This window comes from Ranitomeya imitator, chromosome 5, assembly GCF_032444005.1.
Source record: "Ranitomeya imitator isolate aRanImi1 chromosome 5, aRanImi1.pri, whole genome shotgun sequence".
In the NCBI taxonomy this organism is placed as follows: domain Eukaryota; kingdom Metazoa; phylum Chordata; class Amphibia; order Anura; family Dendrobatidae; genus Ranitomeya; species Ranitomeya imitator.
In genome coordinates, this window is record NC_091286.1 from 36,333,405 (window position 1) to 36,349,872 (window position 16,468).

Here is a 16,468-nt window from a genome sequence, read left to right on the forward strand (position 1 = left end):
CTGAGATTAGATTATACCTTATCATTTATGTATGGGTGATCTTGTTTTTTTTTTGTATACAGATAATATATTATGTGAAGCTTATAAGATCATAGGGAATGTGTCACCTAGATTCTTTTTTATGAGCTAAAATTAAAATTACGTAGTGGCGACTATTCTTTTTCTAACCTATTTTTATTTTATGATCATAGTTTTTTTTTTCTGTTTTATGTGTACGATTTCAGGTATGACCTTCTCGCCATTCGTATACAGGTGCTCCTCTCTAAATTAGAATATCATCAAAAAGTTAATTTATTTCAGTTCTTCAATACAAAACATGAAACTCCTATGTTATATAGAATCATTACTAACAGAGTGATCTATTTCAAGTGTTTATTTCTGTTAATGTTGATGATTATGGCTTACAGCCAATGAAAACCAAAAAGTCATTATCTCAGTAAATTAGAATACTTTATAAAACCAGCTTGAAAAATAGATTTTAAAATCCGAAATGTTGGCCTACTAAAATGTATGTTCAGTAAATGCACTCAATACTTGGCCAGGGCTCCTTTTACATCAATTATTGCATCAATGCGGAGTGGCATGGAGGCGATCAGCCTGTGGCACTGCTGAGGGGTTATGGAAGCCCAGGTTGCTTTGATAGCAGCCTTCAGCTCGTCTGCATTGTTAAGTCCAGTGTCTCTCATCTTCCCCTTGACAATACTCCATAGATTCTCTATGGGGTTAAGGTCAGGTGAGTTTGCTGCCAATCAAGCACAATGATACTGTTGTTTGTAAACCAGGTATTGGTACTTTTGACAGTGTGGACAGGGGCCAAGTCCTGCTGGAGAATGACATGTCCATCTCCAAAAAGCTTGTTGGAAGGGAAGCATGAAGTGCTCTAAAATTTCCTGGTAGACGGTTGTGCTGACTTTGGTCTTGATAAAACACAGTGGAGTTACACCAGCAGATGACATGGCCCCCAAACCATCACCGATTGTGGAGACTTGTGTAATATAGAAAAAGCACCACTGTAATAATGCACACCACGTCATATGTACAAAGAATACAAAAAGAGGCTTTTATTGATACAACACACATGGGTTAAAACATAATTAAAAATGCAATACATCAAAGAACCCAGTCCATTAGAAATGATATCCACATAACAATTCATGCATTATATAATACCTGAACATGGCCTATACAACTACTGGCTCATGGCACTGCTAATCTGACTTTATAAACCGTCAAACGAATATGACACCAGCAGACAAATATGTCTCACATGTAAAGCGCCATGGAATAAATGGCGCTATAACAATAAATAATAATAATAATAATAATAATGTGTCCTACACAAAGAGGAATGGAGCATGAACGTTCCCAGGGCAAAACAGCCACTCACCGGGAAACAAGTGTGAATAACCACAAAGAACCATGAAGCAGAAACCCTAGAGATCAGAAAAGAGTATAGATTAACCATTTGTAGATATTAGCAGGGGCAGGTATCCCCATGCACAAGGTGGACGGACCCAGGAACAAGGCCCAACGCGTATCGTCCTCCAGAAAGGGCCTCGTCAGGGGCTGTTTTGCCCTGGGAACGTTCGTGCTCCATTCCTCTTTGTGTAGGCTTTTCATTGGCTGTAAGCCATAATCATCAACATTAACAGAAATAAACACTTGAAATAGATCACTCTGTCTGTAATGACTCTATGTAATATGTGAGATTCAATAAATTAACTTTTTTATTATATTCTAATTTTGTGAGAAAAACTTGTATTTACTTTTCAGCAATCACATGGACCATAGGAAACAATAGGAGGCTGTTGTAGTGTGCTCGTTGACCGATACAGGGAGGGGGAGGAGGTGAGCTCTGACATCACCTACGGTGAATGGTAAATCCTGGATTATCTGGATAGAGAGGTATTACTTTTTTTTGTAGTTTGGCCTGGGATTGTAATGAAATGATTGCTGAAAAGTGATCTCTAGTAGTGATAAGCGAGTATACTCGTTGCTCGGGTTTTCCCCAGCACGCTCGGGTGGTCTCCAAATATTTATGACTGCTCGGAAATTTAGTTTTCAGCCCAGCAGCTGGATGATATGCAGCTACTAGACAGCTTGATTACATGTGGGGATTCCCTAGCAACCAGGCAACCCCCACATGTACTCTGGCTGGCTAATAGCTGTAAATCATCCAGCTGCGGCGAAGAAAACTAAATCTCTGAGCAGTCATAAATACTTGGAGACCACCCGAGTGTGCTCGGGAAAACCCGAGCAACGAGTATACTCGCTCATCACTAATCTCTATAGAACAGGAAGTATCAATTTATTATGAGGCTTAATACAGGTGAAGACGAGTGTATTTTCTGTCCAACAAAATATTGGATCACATTCGAACCAATGTTATTCTTTGGGGCCGTGCACATCTTATTTTTTCTTTGGACAGTGTCTAATAAAAAGTCACAGCATGTCTGAGTTGGATCCAATTATTGGATCTTGCTCAGCCATGCAAGTCAATGAGTCCATGGAAAAAATTGGACTGCACTTGGATGACATCTGACCTCTCAGAATGGAGAAGATGGAGAATTTTTTTTCTCCATATTCTTCTCATCCGAGGGAATCGGATCACACTATGATCAGAGTGTAATTTGCATAAATCGGCAAATTCATAAATCTTGGATGAGAGAATCTGCAGCCGTCTGCACCGAGCTTAGAGTGAAATTTGCGAAATTTCAGGATGTTTTTAAAAAACTAATCATGACGGCAAACGGACTCTTCCTTGTTTTTTCCAATAAAGTCTCTGCAGCTGCATCTCCCGGCTCTTACCTTCCTGGCTTTGATCCTGACTCTTGGTCTTTTTCCCAGTTTACGCTTCTACCTCATCCTTAGGTTTTGCCATCTGGTACCTGTGGTTCCACTCTTCTCCTGTCTTCTGTCTCTGGTTCTGTCTCCTCCTCTGATTTTCCTAATCCAAGATTGTTTTTCTTCTTTCGATGTGTCTCGTGTTTTTCCTTTGGGAGGTGACTTTTATTTGGTTTATCCAGATAGAATGGTTGGGAGAACTTACCCAGTCCGGTCGCAGATTCGACAGATCAAGGAATCCTGCTTGGGTATTAACATCATCCACAGACTGGTCACCAGTGTCCCAGTGGAAGTAGAAGCAGAACTTTTCTAGTTCAAAATATCACATTTTGTATATGACCCCGGAGAACATGATTTGGGAGGGTTTTTACCGACCCTAGTGTTGCGATCACCGTTATTCACGGAATAACGGCAACTGCAAAAAAAAGTCTGATTTCCTATTTATTTCTCCCTCTTCTGATATGATCTAGCACATCAGAGGAGGGAGAAATGGGGTCCACCAAGCCCCCCAGTACGTCTGGTGTCCCCCAGTCTCTCTGGCTCTGTCCCCCGGCGTCTTCTTCCGGGAAGAAAATGGTGGGCACATTCACAGTGCACCCACCGAGATCTGCCGGCTGGCAAATGGCAACAATAGATTTCTCCTATTGGTTCATTTTGATCACTGTGATTGACCCTATAACAGTGATCAAAATAAAGAAAAGTAAATCAAACCTCCCTTTATCACCCTCTTAGTTAGGTAAAAATAATAAAAATAAAATAAAAATGTATTTTTTTTCCGTTAGGATTATGGTTATAGTTGGGGTTATAGTTAGGGTTGGGGCTAGGGTTAGTTTTTGGGCTAGGATTAGGGTTGGGGTTAGAGCTAGGGTTAGGGTTGGGCTACAACAACTGCCAGAAGAATCAGTATACATTCCAGATCAGACATTCTCTGGTTACAAGTGCCTACAGCGCAAGTGCTTCTAGGTGCCACCTGTGGGTAGAAGTGCCTACAGTACAAGTGTCCGCAGTATAAGTGCCTCTAGTTAAAACCTCTGGGTACAAGTGACTACAATAATCAGCATATGAATAAATACCACCGTGCAAGCGTTTTAAGCAGTTGTGGAAAACATGCTTCATGATAAGAATGCTACCAAAAATAGTATTAAGTGTTTAAATTTATCAATTAACTAAATGCAAAGTGAATGAACAAAATATCTAAATCACAGCAATATTAGGTATGTCAATCCTTTAGTTTCAAAACACAATTTCAAGATCACAATTTGGTACACAATACCTTGCAAACAATTTTTGAAAGAACTCGACAGGGGCGTTTTTCGAAACACCTTGGAGAGCTCAGCACAGATCTTTTATGAATGTTGCTTGTGCAAATCGTTCGATATCTTCATGTAATTGCAGAAAGACTGGTCTGTGACCTCCAAGAATTGTTTTGTTTGTGTTTTTGCTCTGAAGATATGATATTACATGATTAATAAGTATCTGTCTGTATTTCTCATCGTTGAGGAAACCTTTAATCTTGACCAAATCCCTAATTCCATTTTCTGAAATACTACTGAAAACTTGCAAAGACCCTCCACCATGCTGCACTAATTACTGGTGCTTCGGTAAACAGTCTTCTGTTACAGCCAGAAATTACACTTTTTAACTCATCACTTCAGGAACCTGCTGCCATTTTCCTGCATTCCAGTTCCTATGTTTTTGTTTATAGTTGAGTCACGTGGCCTTGTTTCCAGGGTATGACTTTTTGACCACAATTCTTTCATGAAGACAACCTTTGGACAGATTACTACAAACAGTAGATGGATGTACCTGGGTCCCTCTGTTTTTTTGGCCAGTTCTGAACTGATGGCACTGTTTGACACCTTCAGATTTCAAAAGAAAGTAGGAATAATGTATCTTTCATCTGCTGCACTAAGTTTCCTTTTCCAATCACTGGGTTTACAGTCCTCAATGTTGCCCATTTCTTGGTGTCCTCAATGAAAAATACAAGCAGATACATATCCATCATGTAATACCATCGGTGAGGCATTTGGCTCAAAATTTATTTTTCATCAAGACAACAACCCCAAACATCCAGCCAATACCATTAAGAACTATCTTCAGGGTATAGAAGAACAAGGAGTCCTGGAAGGGATGATATGGCCCCACAGGGCCCTGGTCTCATCATCATCATCATCATCATCATCAGTCTGTCTGGGACTACTTGAAGAGACAGAAAAAACTGCACAAGTGACATCCACAGAAGATCTGTGGTCAGTTCTCCAAGATGTTTGGAACAACCTTCTTCAAAATTTGTGTACAAGTGACCCGAGAATAACTCGTGAAGGCAAAGAATGATCACCAAATATTGGGCATGTTTTTTCTAGACCATAAAGTTTATCCGGTCTGCGTCTTACCTTATAATCACTGCATTCCTTTACCTCTCTAGAATTGGCTCAAGGGAAAAGTCAGGAGACGTCGAAGCGCACAAGCAGTATTTTATAACTTATTTTTACATAGTTTCCCTCGCTTTTCTCACCGTTAAATCTGACATTTTGATAACCTTGTATTTGCTGAGCACAAAAAAATGTGGCAATAATGAGACCAAATGCGGAGCTGAAAGCAAAGCGGCACCATTACTAATGTTATAGGTGACACGCTGCCAGGTTTTAATTCTGTGGAATTAAATTTCTAGTGCAAGTGAAATGTAAATTATCCTCCAATATTAAAGGCATTTGTCATATTGGGTCTCTTGAGTGGCGTCCATCAGAAGGCAGAGAAGTTTGTTGATTTCTATAAGAAATCTTTTCATTACTTTAACTTTGGAAATAACAGAGCGATGGCAGATTACAAAACCAGCCATGGACCAGAGCCAAGCACCTAGAAAAAGCTAAAAAAACACAAATATTTCACTATCTATCATTAAGGGCTCATTCCCACTTGCGATGAAATCAGATGAATGCAATCCGATTAAAAATCGGATTGAATTTGGACAAACGTTATTCTATGATTGTGAGTTCCTCTGCGTTTTTTTTCCAGCTCGGACCTGATCACGATCGGACTGGAAAAAAAGGTCACATCTCACGCCGACGTCACATAGGTGAAGTGAGTTCATTGGCCGTGAACTTGCGGGACCTGTCAGACGGCACCGCTAGCAGGAGAACTTTCTCATACTCGCGGTGCCTCCAGACAGGGAATAGCCATTCACAAAGAGACACTGAGCACACGGTGCACGGTCGCATCATGCAGCCTGCCATCTAGATGTAGCAGAGATAGATCCATCTTGGGGCAAATGCCATAAAAGCATCTCTGCGGAAAGGTGAGGAATATTGTTGTTTTTTTTTTCACCTCTTTTGCCGATGATGAGGGCATCGGGGGAATGGTCGAGGTCGTAAGTACGGTTTAATTAAGATTATTAAAGGAGTCTGTGTCTTTCTTTCAATTAAAGGACTTTTTTCTGGGTGTTTGTGTTTTCTTACAATATGGCTATGGGGTTAGTAATGGGGGAGTCTTATTGACACGTCTCCATTACTGACCTCGGGGCTTACAATACAAAGGTGACATCAACCCCCCCAACTATCACCCCACTTGTCACCGCTACAGGGCAAGTGGGATGAGCGAGGCTAAGTGCCAAAATTGACGCATCTTAGAGATGCGCCTTTTCTGTGGCAGCTGTGAGCTGATGTTTTTAGCCCGGGAGGGGGGAATATCTATGGCTATTAATATCAGTCCGCAGCTGTCTGCATAGTCTTTGCAGATTATTAATTATAGGTGGACCCCACGTCATTTTCTTTTTGGGGTCCCCCATTTTAATAGCCAGTAAAGGTTAAGTATGCAGTTGTGAGCTGATATTAATAGCCTGGGAAGCTCCATGGGTATTACTGGAGCGCCCCCAAGGGCCGTGGGGTACTTGGGCAGGATCAGAAAGTTCTTAAAGGGGATGTGGTCATGGCAGCAGTGACCCGGTCAGTGGCCCTGGGTGTCCAATTAAAGGAGAAATAAAGTTAATGTGGAATTGTTCGTGATGCCACCTGTGGTACTCGGCAATAAAGATGTTAGCCAATGCTGCTTCAGAGTCTGCTGGGGCTGGTGGTGATTCAGCACAGTTGGTACAGCTCTCCACAGGTAGAGCTAACCCCAGGGCAACTGTATGTGTAAGTGATGAGATGATGGTGGTTGTAGTAGGCCGGGCAGATGCTGTAGAAAGGACACAAGGACACAGCAAGGTGCAGTTTCCAATGCTTTACTCACAGTTCTCCAGTCCACAAACGCAAGCCTGATGCTGTGTTCTTCAGTGTAGTGGTTCAGTAAACTCTCAGGCAAATTGGGATGCACCTTTCCAGGACTCCTTTTGTATGCCTTTCTCTTGTCCGTCTCACTACACTGGCTTTCCTCTTCTCCTGCCCAGTGCCTTATCCACAGTGTCCCAAGCCAGCAGCCACGAACCTGGTTGGGCGACGTTCTCGGAGTCCCCTGGATTCTATACGGCTACCTTTTCGGCAAAGTATGGATGGATGTGGCTGTGCTTCTTGTAAAAGCCACAGCCTCCGATTTCTTGGCTGAACTTGAAGTATTCCACTAAGTTGGGGCATCTCCCCTTGCCTCCAACCTGGTCCCTCCATGTCTTGATATGGGCCCCACGGGTGGCTTCTACACTACTCGTGCCCCTAGGACCCCTTCTGTTCTTCTGGGAGCTTCTTTCTGTCTCTCCTTCTCAATTCTCTGTTCTGTCTGTCAGGAGCTGTAGACCTGCACTTCTGCTCAGCTCCACTTCTCTCACAATCTCTCTCTAGACCCCTCTGACAGGGAGCTCCTTCGTAGCACATATTTCTGCACATTACTCTCAATAAGGCATTAGCATTACCATCATTAGCATTCACTTTAGCATTTACTTTCGATAAAACTTTCCTATCAAGTATAATAAAACAGTCTCTGACAAGTTCTATAAAACTTGCTCTACCAAGTGCAATAAAACATTTTCTATCACATACTATAAAACATTTGGTTTCAAGTGCTATAAAACATTCTGTGTCAAGTTTAGTATTTTTCAATGGATCCCAAACCAGGGTATCCTTCACTTTAGTGTAATGTGGGGAATCTGTCTCAAAACCCCAACGTAGGCTTGGGCGTGACTACAAGGCATAGCTGGTCTCCATGTTGGACCACTTCTTCAGCCACGCCAGACAGTTTTTGTTCTTTGGTCTGTTATTAAAGGGGTAGAGTGTCCTACTCGCACTCTTAAAGGGATGATGTAAAACCAAGAAGGAGCACATTAAGATGTGCTAACTATGTACAATGGAGTTCTGGTTACTCACCATCCATGACCGCAGTGTCTTTCAAACTTTCAAATGGTAACTTTAGACAGTAACTTTAACTTTTAACAGCAGTCATAGAAATTTACTTCTTCCAGAACAGGTAATAAGGCCTGCAACCTCCTGACTGGGAAAGTTCAGGATCAAATAGCGCAATGGTGCACCATACAGTGCAAGTAAAGTGGACTCTACCACCGGTGTCTGAGTGGCTTGAGTGCACTGGGTGACTGACTGGGCTGTGCTTTCAGTGGTTTTGGCTGCTGCCTTGGCCACAGCTGTTAATTTCTCTGACATGGAGGTACATTTTCGAACGTTCAAAACATACCACCCTCTTTTCTGATGAAAGGCAACCACCACCCCTTGCCGCAATGGGCCTTGGTCAATGTGTTTGCTCGTACGGGTTTAGGCTTTAGACTGCAGGTTCCTCTTCTTCCTCTCCTCTTACCGGGCCCTCCTTTCTGTATCATATTTTGCTGCCCGCTGCGTGTGATATTATTCCCATGTGATGGCCGGGGTTTCCCCCTGGAGCTCGATCATATCAGTCCCCTGGGGTCCCCCTTTAAATACCACCGGCTCAGCGTATACCTCCTGGGGCCCAGTCGTTGGTGTCAGTGGGGTTAGTATCTCACCTAAGATGTCTGACGTCTGGTCCCAGGGTGCATTTCTGGATGCCCAGCAAGGCCATGGGGTGGTTGGGTTGGAAGTGGGCCTACTAAAGTCCCGTCAATCACCAGAGCTCGCCGGAGCAGGATCAATCACCGGAGCGGGGTCAGTCACATTACCTGCTGCCAGTCTCCTCCTCTGCTGCGGTTGAAGGCGTTGGCCGCAGAACAGGACACTGCTCCTCCAGTCGGATCTTCTTCCACAGGGCTGATTTCCACCTGCTCACCACCGCCAGCTGTGTCTGCATGAGCTGGCGGGCCAGCTCTTCCACATCTGCGTCCAGAAAGTTCGGATCCAACGCAGGTGACTGGTACAGGTCTTCCGAGTCTCAGCTGGGAGAATCCTCCAGTTCCACCCCACTCACTGGCGCTGGTTCACTTCCTTCTGCCATCACGTCCACGTGTTGTTCTCGCTCCACAGGCCCCTTCTGCCCTCTCTTCTGTGGGCGGGTCTTCTATCTATTCCCATCATACCAGATCAGGATGCGGATCGCTCTTGCTGACGGACACCTCCACATCACATAGTAGTGCTGGCAATGGGCAGGCATGGTCTTCGCGCTTCACAGTTGAATCCTGCCCACGATGACACGTCTTTCTCTTGCTGCGTGCCTCGTTGCGCTGTAATGGTGGCAAGTTTTGCAAAGTTCAATAAAGTCTATGGCGCACAGGACCCAATTTATTGAGTCAGTCCATCCTGTTCGTGACGCCAAAATGGAGCGCCCACCAGGGCCATGGGGATACTCGGTACCGGGCCTGTTCTTAAAGGGATGTGTCACGGCAGCAGTGACCTGGTCCGTGGCCCTGGGTGTCCAACAAAAGAGTCAATGAATTGAAAGGGGAAATAAAGTTTATAGGGGATTTGTTCGTGATGCCACCCGTGGTACCCGGCAAAAAAAGGTGTTAGCCGACGCTGCTTCAGACTCAGCTAGGGCTGTTGGTGACACAGTAGAGTTGCCGAAGCTCTCTACAGGCAGAGCTAGACTCCAGGGCAACTGTATGTATAAGTGATGCGATCTTGATGGTGGTTGTAACGCAACAATAACTCAGAGGACACAGCACGGTGCAGTTTCCACACATTTACTCACAGTTCTTAGTTGTAGTACCCAGCCAGGGTGCTGCGTCTTCCGGGTCTGTGGTCCAGCCAGCTCTCAAGAAAATTGGGCACACCTTCCAGAACCCCCTGTCTATGGTCCCTTCCTGGCTGTCTCGCTGCGCTGACCCTCACCCTTTTGCCCTGCGCCTTCACACACAGTGTCCCAAGCCAGCAGCCACGAACCTGGTCAGACAACATTCTCTGAGTCCCCTGGATTCTATACGGCTGCCTTTTCGGCGAAGTATGGGTGGATGTGGCTGTGCTTCTTGCAAAAGCCACAGCCTCTGGTTTCTTAGCTGAACTTGAAGTATTCCACTAAGTTGGGGCCAGTCCCCTTGCCTGCGACCTGGTCCCTCCACATCTGGATACCGGCCCAGCGGGTGGCTTCTACACTATCTGTGCCCCCAGGAACCCTTCTGTCTCATTTTCTGCTGTCACTTAAGCTTTGTCTGGATTGAATTTGTTATCCGTAGAATATTACATGCTTTTTGATACATTTCGTTGCTATATAACACCCTAATAAAAGTTAAAAAAGCCTTTATGAGTGTAGGAGTACATAAACTACACTTTCAAACTACAGTATTTAAATGAGGCCCGCAATTTGTTGCCTACAAGGGTCTATGGATGTCTGGATAACCCTCCTTATAATTTTTTTATGGCTTTGCATTGTGTGCATTTATGAGTGTAGAAATGCCACAACTACACTTTCTTAATTTTTTTTGTGAGGCATTCCATTTGGTGCCTTCAAGACTGTATGGATGACCCTGCTTGTAACTTTTGGCAGGTTTTACACTTATAGTGCATGGCCTTTATGAGTCTAGGAGTACCACTGCATGATGATTTGAACAAAATTATTTTTTAAATCCTTTTTAAATTTTGCTGTATATAGAAGCTATTATACAGGAAAGCATGTTTCTTAACATTTTTTTGCTGTAAAATGCAATTTCACACATCGATTTGGAACATTTTATTGTCAGTCCTTAAAGTGGAGTAAAAGTGTGACACCATTGTTCTCAGCAGTGATCTGTGAGTCAGAGATGCTTCCAGGGGTCTTCCCGATGTTGTTGTCCTTCCATTCAGCACTTTTCCCATCCATTTCAACATTTTTACTGCCCCCCCCCCCCAGCCGGAAAAATGCTTGGATTTCCCATTAACTCCCATTATACTCATTACTCGAAACGAGCATGCGAGTATTAGGAATTGGTTGGTTCGAGTAACGAGCTTCTGAACACTTTAGTGCTCTCTCATCTCTATTTAGGAACCCAAGAGAAATTGTAATGCACAGTTTTCAATGTATCCATATATTTTTAAGAGAATTAATGGAGGAAAAACATAAAGCAGATTTGATTAATATCTGCTGCTATAAAAAACGGATTGTATACGGATGAAAAGTGAAATACAAAATCGTCCCACTTTTTTGGATGATAATCGGACCCATTTTTTTACGCTGTCGATTGACCCTAGCCTAACAAAGGACAGTTTTTTTGGTTTTGTTTTTTTTTTTTAAATGGGGTCTTAAATTGCTAATCATTATTACTTATATCTGTGTTTCCTTCTACCAGAATAAATTGTGTAACCTAAATAAAAAGTGCAACAATTACAAACGATAATGCAGAATTACAAAACAATCCAGATAGACGTCATAGCGGTGGATTATAATACAATAACTCATTTATTAGAATTCTTGTTTAAATAGAACTATATATTTCTCATCAAGTAAAAATTCTGTTGCATCTTTTTTTGTTGTTGCTTTTTTAGACTTTTACATTATGTCATTCCTTTGTTATTCCTCCTGGAAATACATAATTGCTACATTTACTGTTGGGTGTAACCATTCCCCTTGTTAAAGAAGCACATGTCTATATCAAATTGTCCAGCCCTTTGAAATTATTAACTTGAAGCTTCGGGGAAGAACAGGGTTTATGGAATCTATCTAACTAGTAGCCCTCCATGGGAAACAAAATAAAAATTCAAATTAGTTCTCACCTTCAAGGAAAGCGTAGAATTTTGCTAGTGCCATTTAATGGATGTAGCGACCCTGTAAGTCGGTGTCTGAACATTTAATGAGTCTTATAGTATGATATAAGTTGTCAGTCTGTTATTCTATTTCTGTATCTGTCCAGTATCACAATCAGGAAATCCATGACTGGTCACTTTCATCTACAAGAGTAGCACACTCCTCTACCGCTGCTTCATTTGCACTATCATTTGATAGAATATGAAACTATCTCGTCTGACTTAACCACACTGTTCTGCATCATGCCTACGTAAATATGCATGAAAAAGTAACTTTCTCCCAACAAAATCAACATAATCTTCTCCTTGTGCTTTCATTATTCCAGTGATCTGATTGGCTATAAGATGTTTTATAATTTCTTACTTCACTGGCTCTGTCACATACTTCCTTGTAGTTCCTGGCCAATTCCCAGCAGTGATTAGGTCACTGCCTCCCTCAAGAACAACATACTCTGCTGCCATTATTACCAAATATGGTTTATATAAGCATAATCTATATAAAACACCCCTGAAATGTAAAATTATCAATATAAATTAGAGTCTGGAGCTTCTTCCTTTGATTACCACTCATTCTTCATCCCGATTTATTTTTTATTTCTTGCAGCAAGCCACAAATCTGCAACATGCAGTTGTGTTCTCACTGACATAATCCAATAAACAGGTCACTGCCTCCATGAGGTCAACAAACTCTTCTGCTTCTGCAGCTTATTGCTACCAACCTTGGAGTCTTAAGGCCCCTTCACACTTAGCGACGCTGCAGCGATACCGACAACGATCCGAATCGCTGCAGCGTCGCTGTTTGGTCGCTGGAGAGCTGTCACACAGACCGCTCTCCAGCGACCAACGATGCCGGTAACCAGGGTAAACATCGGGTAACTAAGCGCAGGGCCGCGCTTAGTAACCCGATGTTTACCCTGGTTACCATGCTAAAAGTAAAAAAAAACAAACACTAGATACTTACCTACAGCTGTCTGTCCTCCAGCGCTGTGCTCTGCTTCTCTGCTCTCCTCCTGTACTGTCTGTGAGCCGGAAAGCAGAGCGGTGACGTCACCGCTCTGCTTTCCGGCTCACAGCCAGTACAGGAGGAGTGCAGAGCGCAGCGCTGGAGGACAGACGGCTGTAGGTAAGTATGTAGTGTTTGTTTTTTTTTACTTTTAGCATGGTAACCAGGGTAAACATCGGGTTACTAAGCGCGGCCCTGCGCTTAGTTACCCGATGTTTACCCTGGTTACCAGTGAAGACATCGCTGGATCGGTGTCACACACGCCGATCCAGCGATGTCTCCAGGGAGTCCAGCGACGAAATAAAGTTCTGGACTTTATTCAGCGACCAACGATCTCCCAGCAGGGGCCTGATCATTGGTCGCTGTCACACAGAACGATTTCATTAACGATATCGTTGCTACGTCACAAATAGCAACGATATCGTTAACAATATCGTTATGTGTGAAGGTACCTTTAGCTAACTTCATTATGCTATCACATAATTATATAAGTGAAAAGGTCACTTCCTCCAAACAAGATCAGCTCACTCTTCTTCTGCTGCTATTATGACCTATGTTGTGATTGGTGACAATTTGCTCTATTCCTGCCTCTGTGTCTGTCACTTGCTACCTTGTACTTACTACAAAAATCACACAAATAAATAGGTCACTGCGCCCCACAAGTTCATGCTACTCATCTGCTTCTGCTTTCATTGTCATAATCTTATTGGTTGTAGATTATTGACGATGTATGTCATTGCCTTGTTTGTAGTATTTACCGAGAAATCACTAATGAGGCGCACTACCTTCCTCCGGAGTATAAAAGATTCCAAAATAATCCAAGTTTTGACAGAATTTTTTTTATGGATAACCATTTTCGGAGTCATAAAGACTTCTTAAAGGAGTTGTCTAGAATTAGAAAAACACACCTGCTGTTCAGAAACAGCGCCGCCTGTGACTATGTGCAGTATGGCAACTGAGCCCCACACTCATGAGGTGATGCTGTTTCTGCAAGAAAGCAGCCATGTTTTTCTTATCCTAGGCAACGTTTTTAATCAGTTCCAGATCTATTAGATTTTAGTTTGATGATTTGCTACTCAAAACCTTCACATTATATGACCGATCTCTAACTGATGAAAGGGGTTGTCCAGGATTACAAAACAATGAGCTTTCGTTCTGAAACAGCGCCACCCCACGACTATAGGTCGTGCGCAATATTGCACCTAATTTCAATTTACTTCAAAGGGGCTTATTTGCACCACCAAACACAACCTCTTTAATCAGTTCTAGATCTGTTCCTGTAGAAGGAAGTGCCCCCAAATATATATATATATATATATATATATATATATATATATATATATATATATAGTACAGACCAAAAGTTTGGACACACTTCTCATTTAAAGATTTTTCTGTATTATCATGACAATGAAAATTGTACATTCACACTGAAGGCATCAAAACTATGAATGAACACATGTGGAATTATATACTTAACAAAAAAGTGTGAAACAACTGAAATGATGTCTTATATTCTAGGTTCTTCCAAGTAGCCACCTTTTGCTTTAATGACTGCTTTGCACACTCTTGGCATTCTCTTGATGAGCTTCAAGAGGTAGTCACCAGGAATGGTCTTCCAACAATCTTGAAGGAGTTCCCAGAGATGCTTAGCACTTGTTGGCCCTTTTGCCTTCACTCTGTGGTCCAGCTCACCCCAAACCATCTCGATTGGGTTCAGATCTGGTGACTGTGGAGGCCAGGTCATCTGGAGTAGCACCCCATCACTTTCCTTCTTGGTCAAATAGCCCTTACACAGCTTGGAGGTGTGTTTGGGGTCATTGTCCTGTTGAAAAATAAATGATGGTCCAACTAAACGCAAACCATATGGAATAGCATGCCGCTGCAAGATGCTGTGGTAGCCATGCTGGTTCAGTATGCCTTCAATTTTGAATAAATCCCCAACAGTGTCACCAGCAAAGCACCATCACACCTCCTCCTCCTCCTCCATGCTTCACAGTGGGAACCAGGCACCACCTTTTCTGCGTCGCATAAAGACACGGTGGTTGGAACCAAAGATCTCAAATTTGGACTCATCAGACCAAAGCACAGATTTCCACTGGTCTAATGTCCATTCCGTGTGTTCTTTAGCCCAAACAAGTCTCTTCTGCTTGTTGCCTGTCCTTAGCAGTGGTTTCCTAGCAGCTATTTTACCATGAAGGTCTGCTGCACAATGTCTCCTCTTAACAGTTGTTGTAGAGATGTGTCTGCTGCTAGAACTCTGTGTGGCATTGACCTGGTCTCTAATCTGAGCTGCTGTTAACCTGTGATTTCTGAGGTTGGTGACTTGGATAAACTTATCCTCAGAAGCAGAGGTGACTCTTGGTCTTTCTTTCCTGGGGCGGTCCTCATGTGAGCCAGTTTCTTTGTAGCGCTTGATGGTTTTTGCCACTGCACTTGGGGACTCTTTCAAAAGTCTGCCCAATTTTTTTTACTGACTGACCTTATTTTCTTAAAGTAATGATAGCCACTGGTTTTACTTTACTTAGCTGCTTTTTTCTTGCCATAATACAAATTCTAACAGAATATTCAGTAGAACTATCAGCTGTGTATCCACCAGATTTCTGCTCAACACAACTGATGGTCCCAACCCCATTTATAAGGCAAGAAGTCCCACTTATTAAACCTGACAGGGCATACCTGTGAAGTGAAAACCATTCGAGGTGACTACCTCTTGAAGCTTATCAAGAGAATGCCAAGAGTGTGCAAAGCAGTCATCAAAGCAAAAGGTGGCTACTTTGAGAACCTAAAATATAAGACATAATTTCAGTTGTTTCACACTTTTTTGTTAAAAGGAACCTGTCACCTGAATTTGGCGGGACCGGTTTTTGGTCATATGGGCGGAGTTTTCGGGTGTTTGATTCACCCTTTCCTTACGCGGAAACTCCGCCCATATGACCAAAATCCGGTCCCGCCAAATTCAGGTGACAGGTTCCCTTTAAGTATATAATACCACATGTGTTAATTCATAGTTTTGATGCCTTCAGTGTGAATGTACAATTTTCATAGTCATGAAAATACAGAAAAATCTTTAAATGGGAAGGTGTCCAAAATTTTGGTCTGTACTATATATATATATATATATATATATATATATATATATATTTCTCTCACTAAGATACCCCTTTAACAGTTCCATAATGTGTGCATTTTGGATTGCAATTTCCCAAAGTAAAATCATATATTTCCCCAATTTTGCCCCAACCCAACTTTCGTCATTGATGACTCTTTTGGGGGATTTTGCATTTTAGATCTTGGAACATAAATTTCTATTACACGAAAAAAAATCCAAAATTCAAAATATCTGAAAAAAATTATTTTTTTGTTTATTTTTTGTTTCAAAAGGAAAAACCTTCTTTTGCTATTATAATGGTGAGGGTGGGAATTAAATTGTTAAAGCCTTCTTCTGACAGCGGTAACATCGGTGATTGAACCCTACCGTGCTTCTTTGATGCCATTTTGCGCTGCACTTTTTCTCGCCTTAACCAAGGTCAAATCCTTCTGTTTGCTGTTGGCATTTCTA

At 42.4% G+C, this 16,468-nt stretch overlaps 2 protein-coding genes across 3 annotated transcripts in view; one reads left to right on the top strand and one right to left on the bottom strand.

The window, feature by feature from the left end:
• Window positions 1-16,468, top strand: part of KCNH1 (potassium voltage-gated channel subfamily H member 1) — a 331,289-nt gene that overhangs the window by 105,726 nt on the left and 209,095 nt on the right. The window lies entirely within an intron of this gene.
• LOC138680728 (uncharacterized) overlaps window positions 1-16,468 on the bottom strand; it is a 43,666-nt gene that overhangs the window by 4,842 nt on the left and 22,356 nt on the right. Inside the window, exons 5-6 of the mRNA XM_069768008.1 lie at window positions 7,662-7,728; window positions 4,651-4,703 (exon numbers count right to left, since the gene is read on the bottom strand). Of these exons, the coding sequence (XP_069624109.1) occupies window positions 4,651-4,703; window positions 7,662-7,728 (120 nt within the window). The remainder of the gene's footprint in view (window positions 1-4,650; window positions 4,704-7,661; window positions 7,729-16,468) is intronic.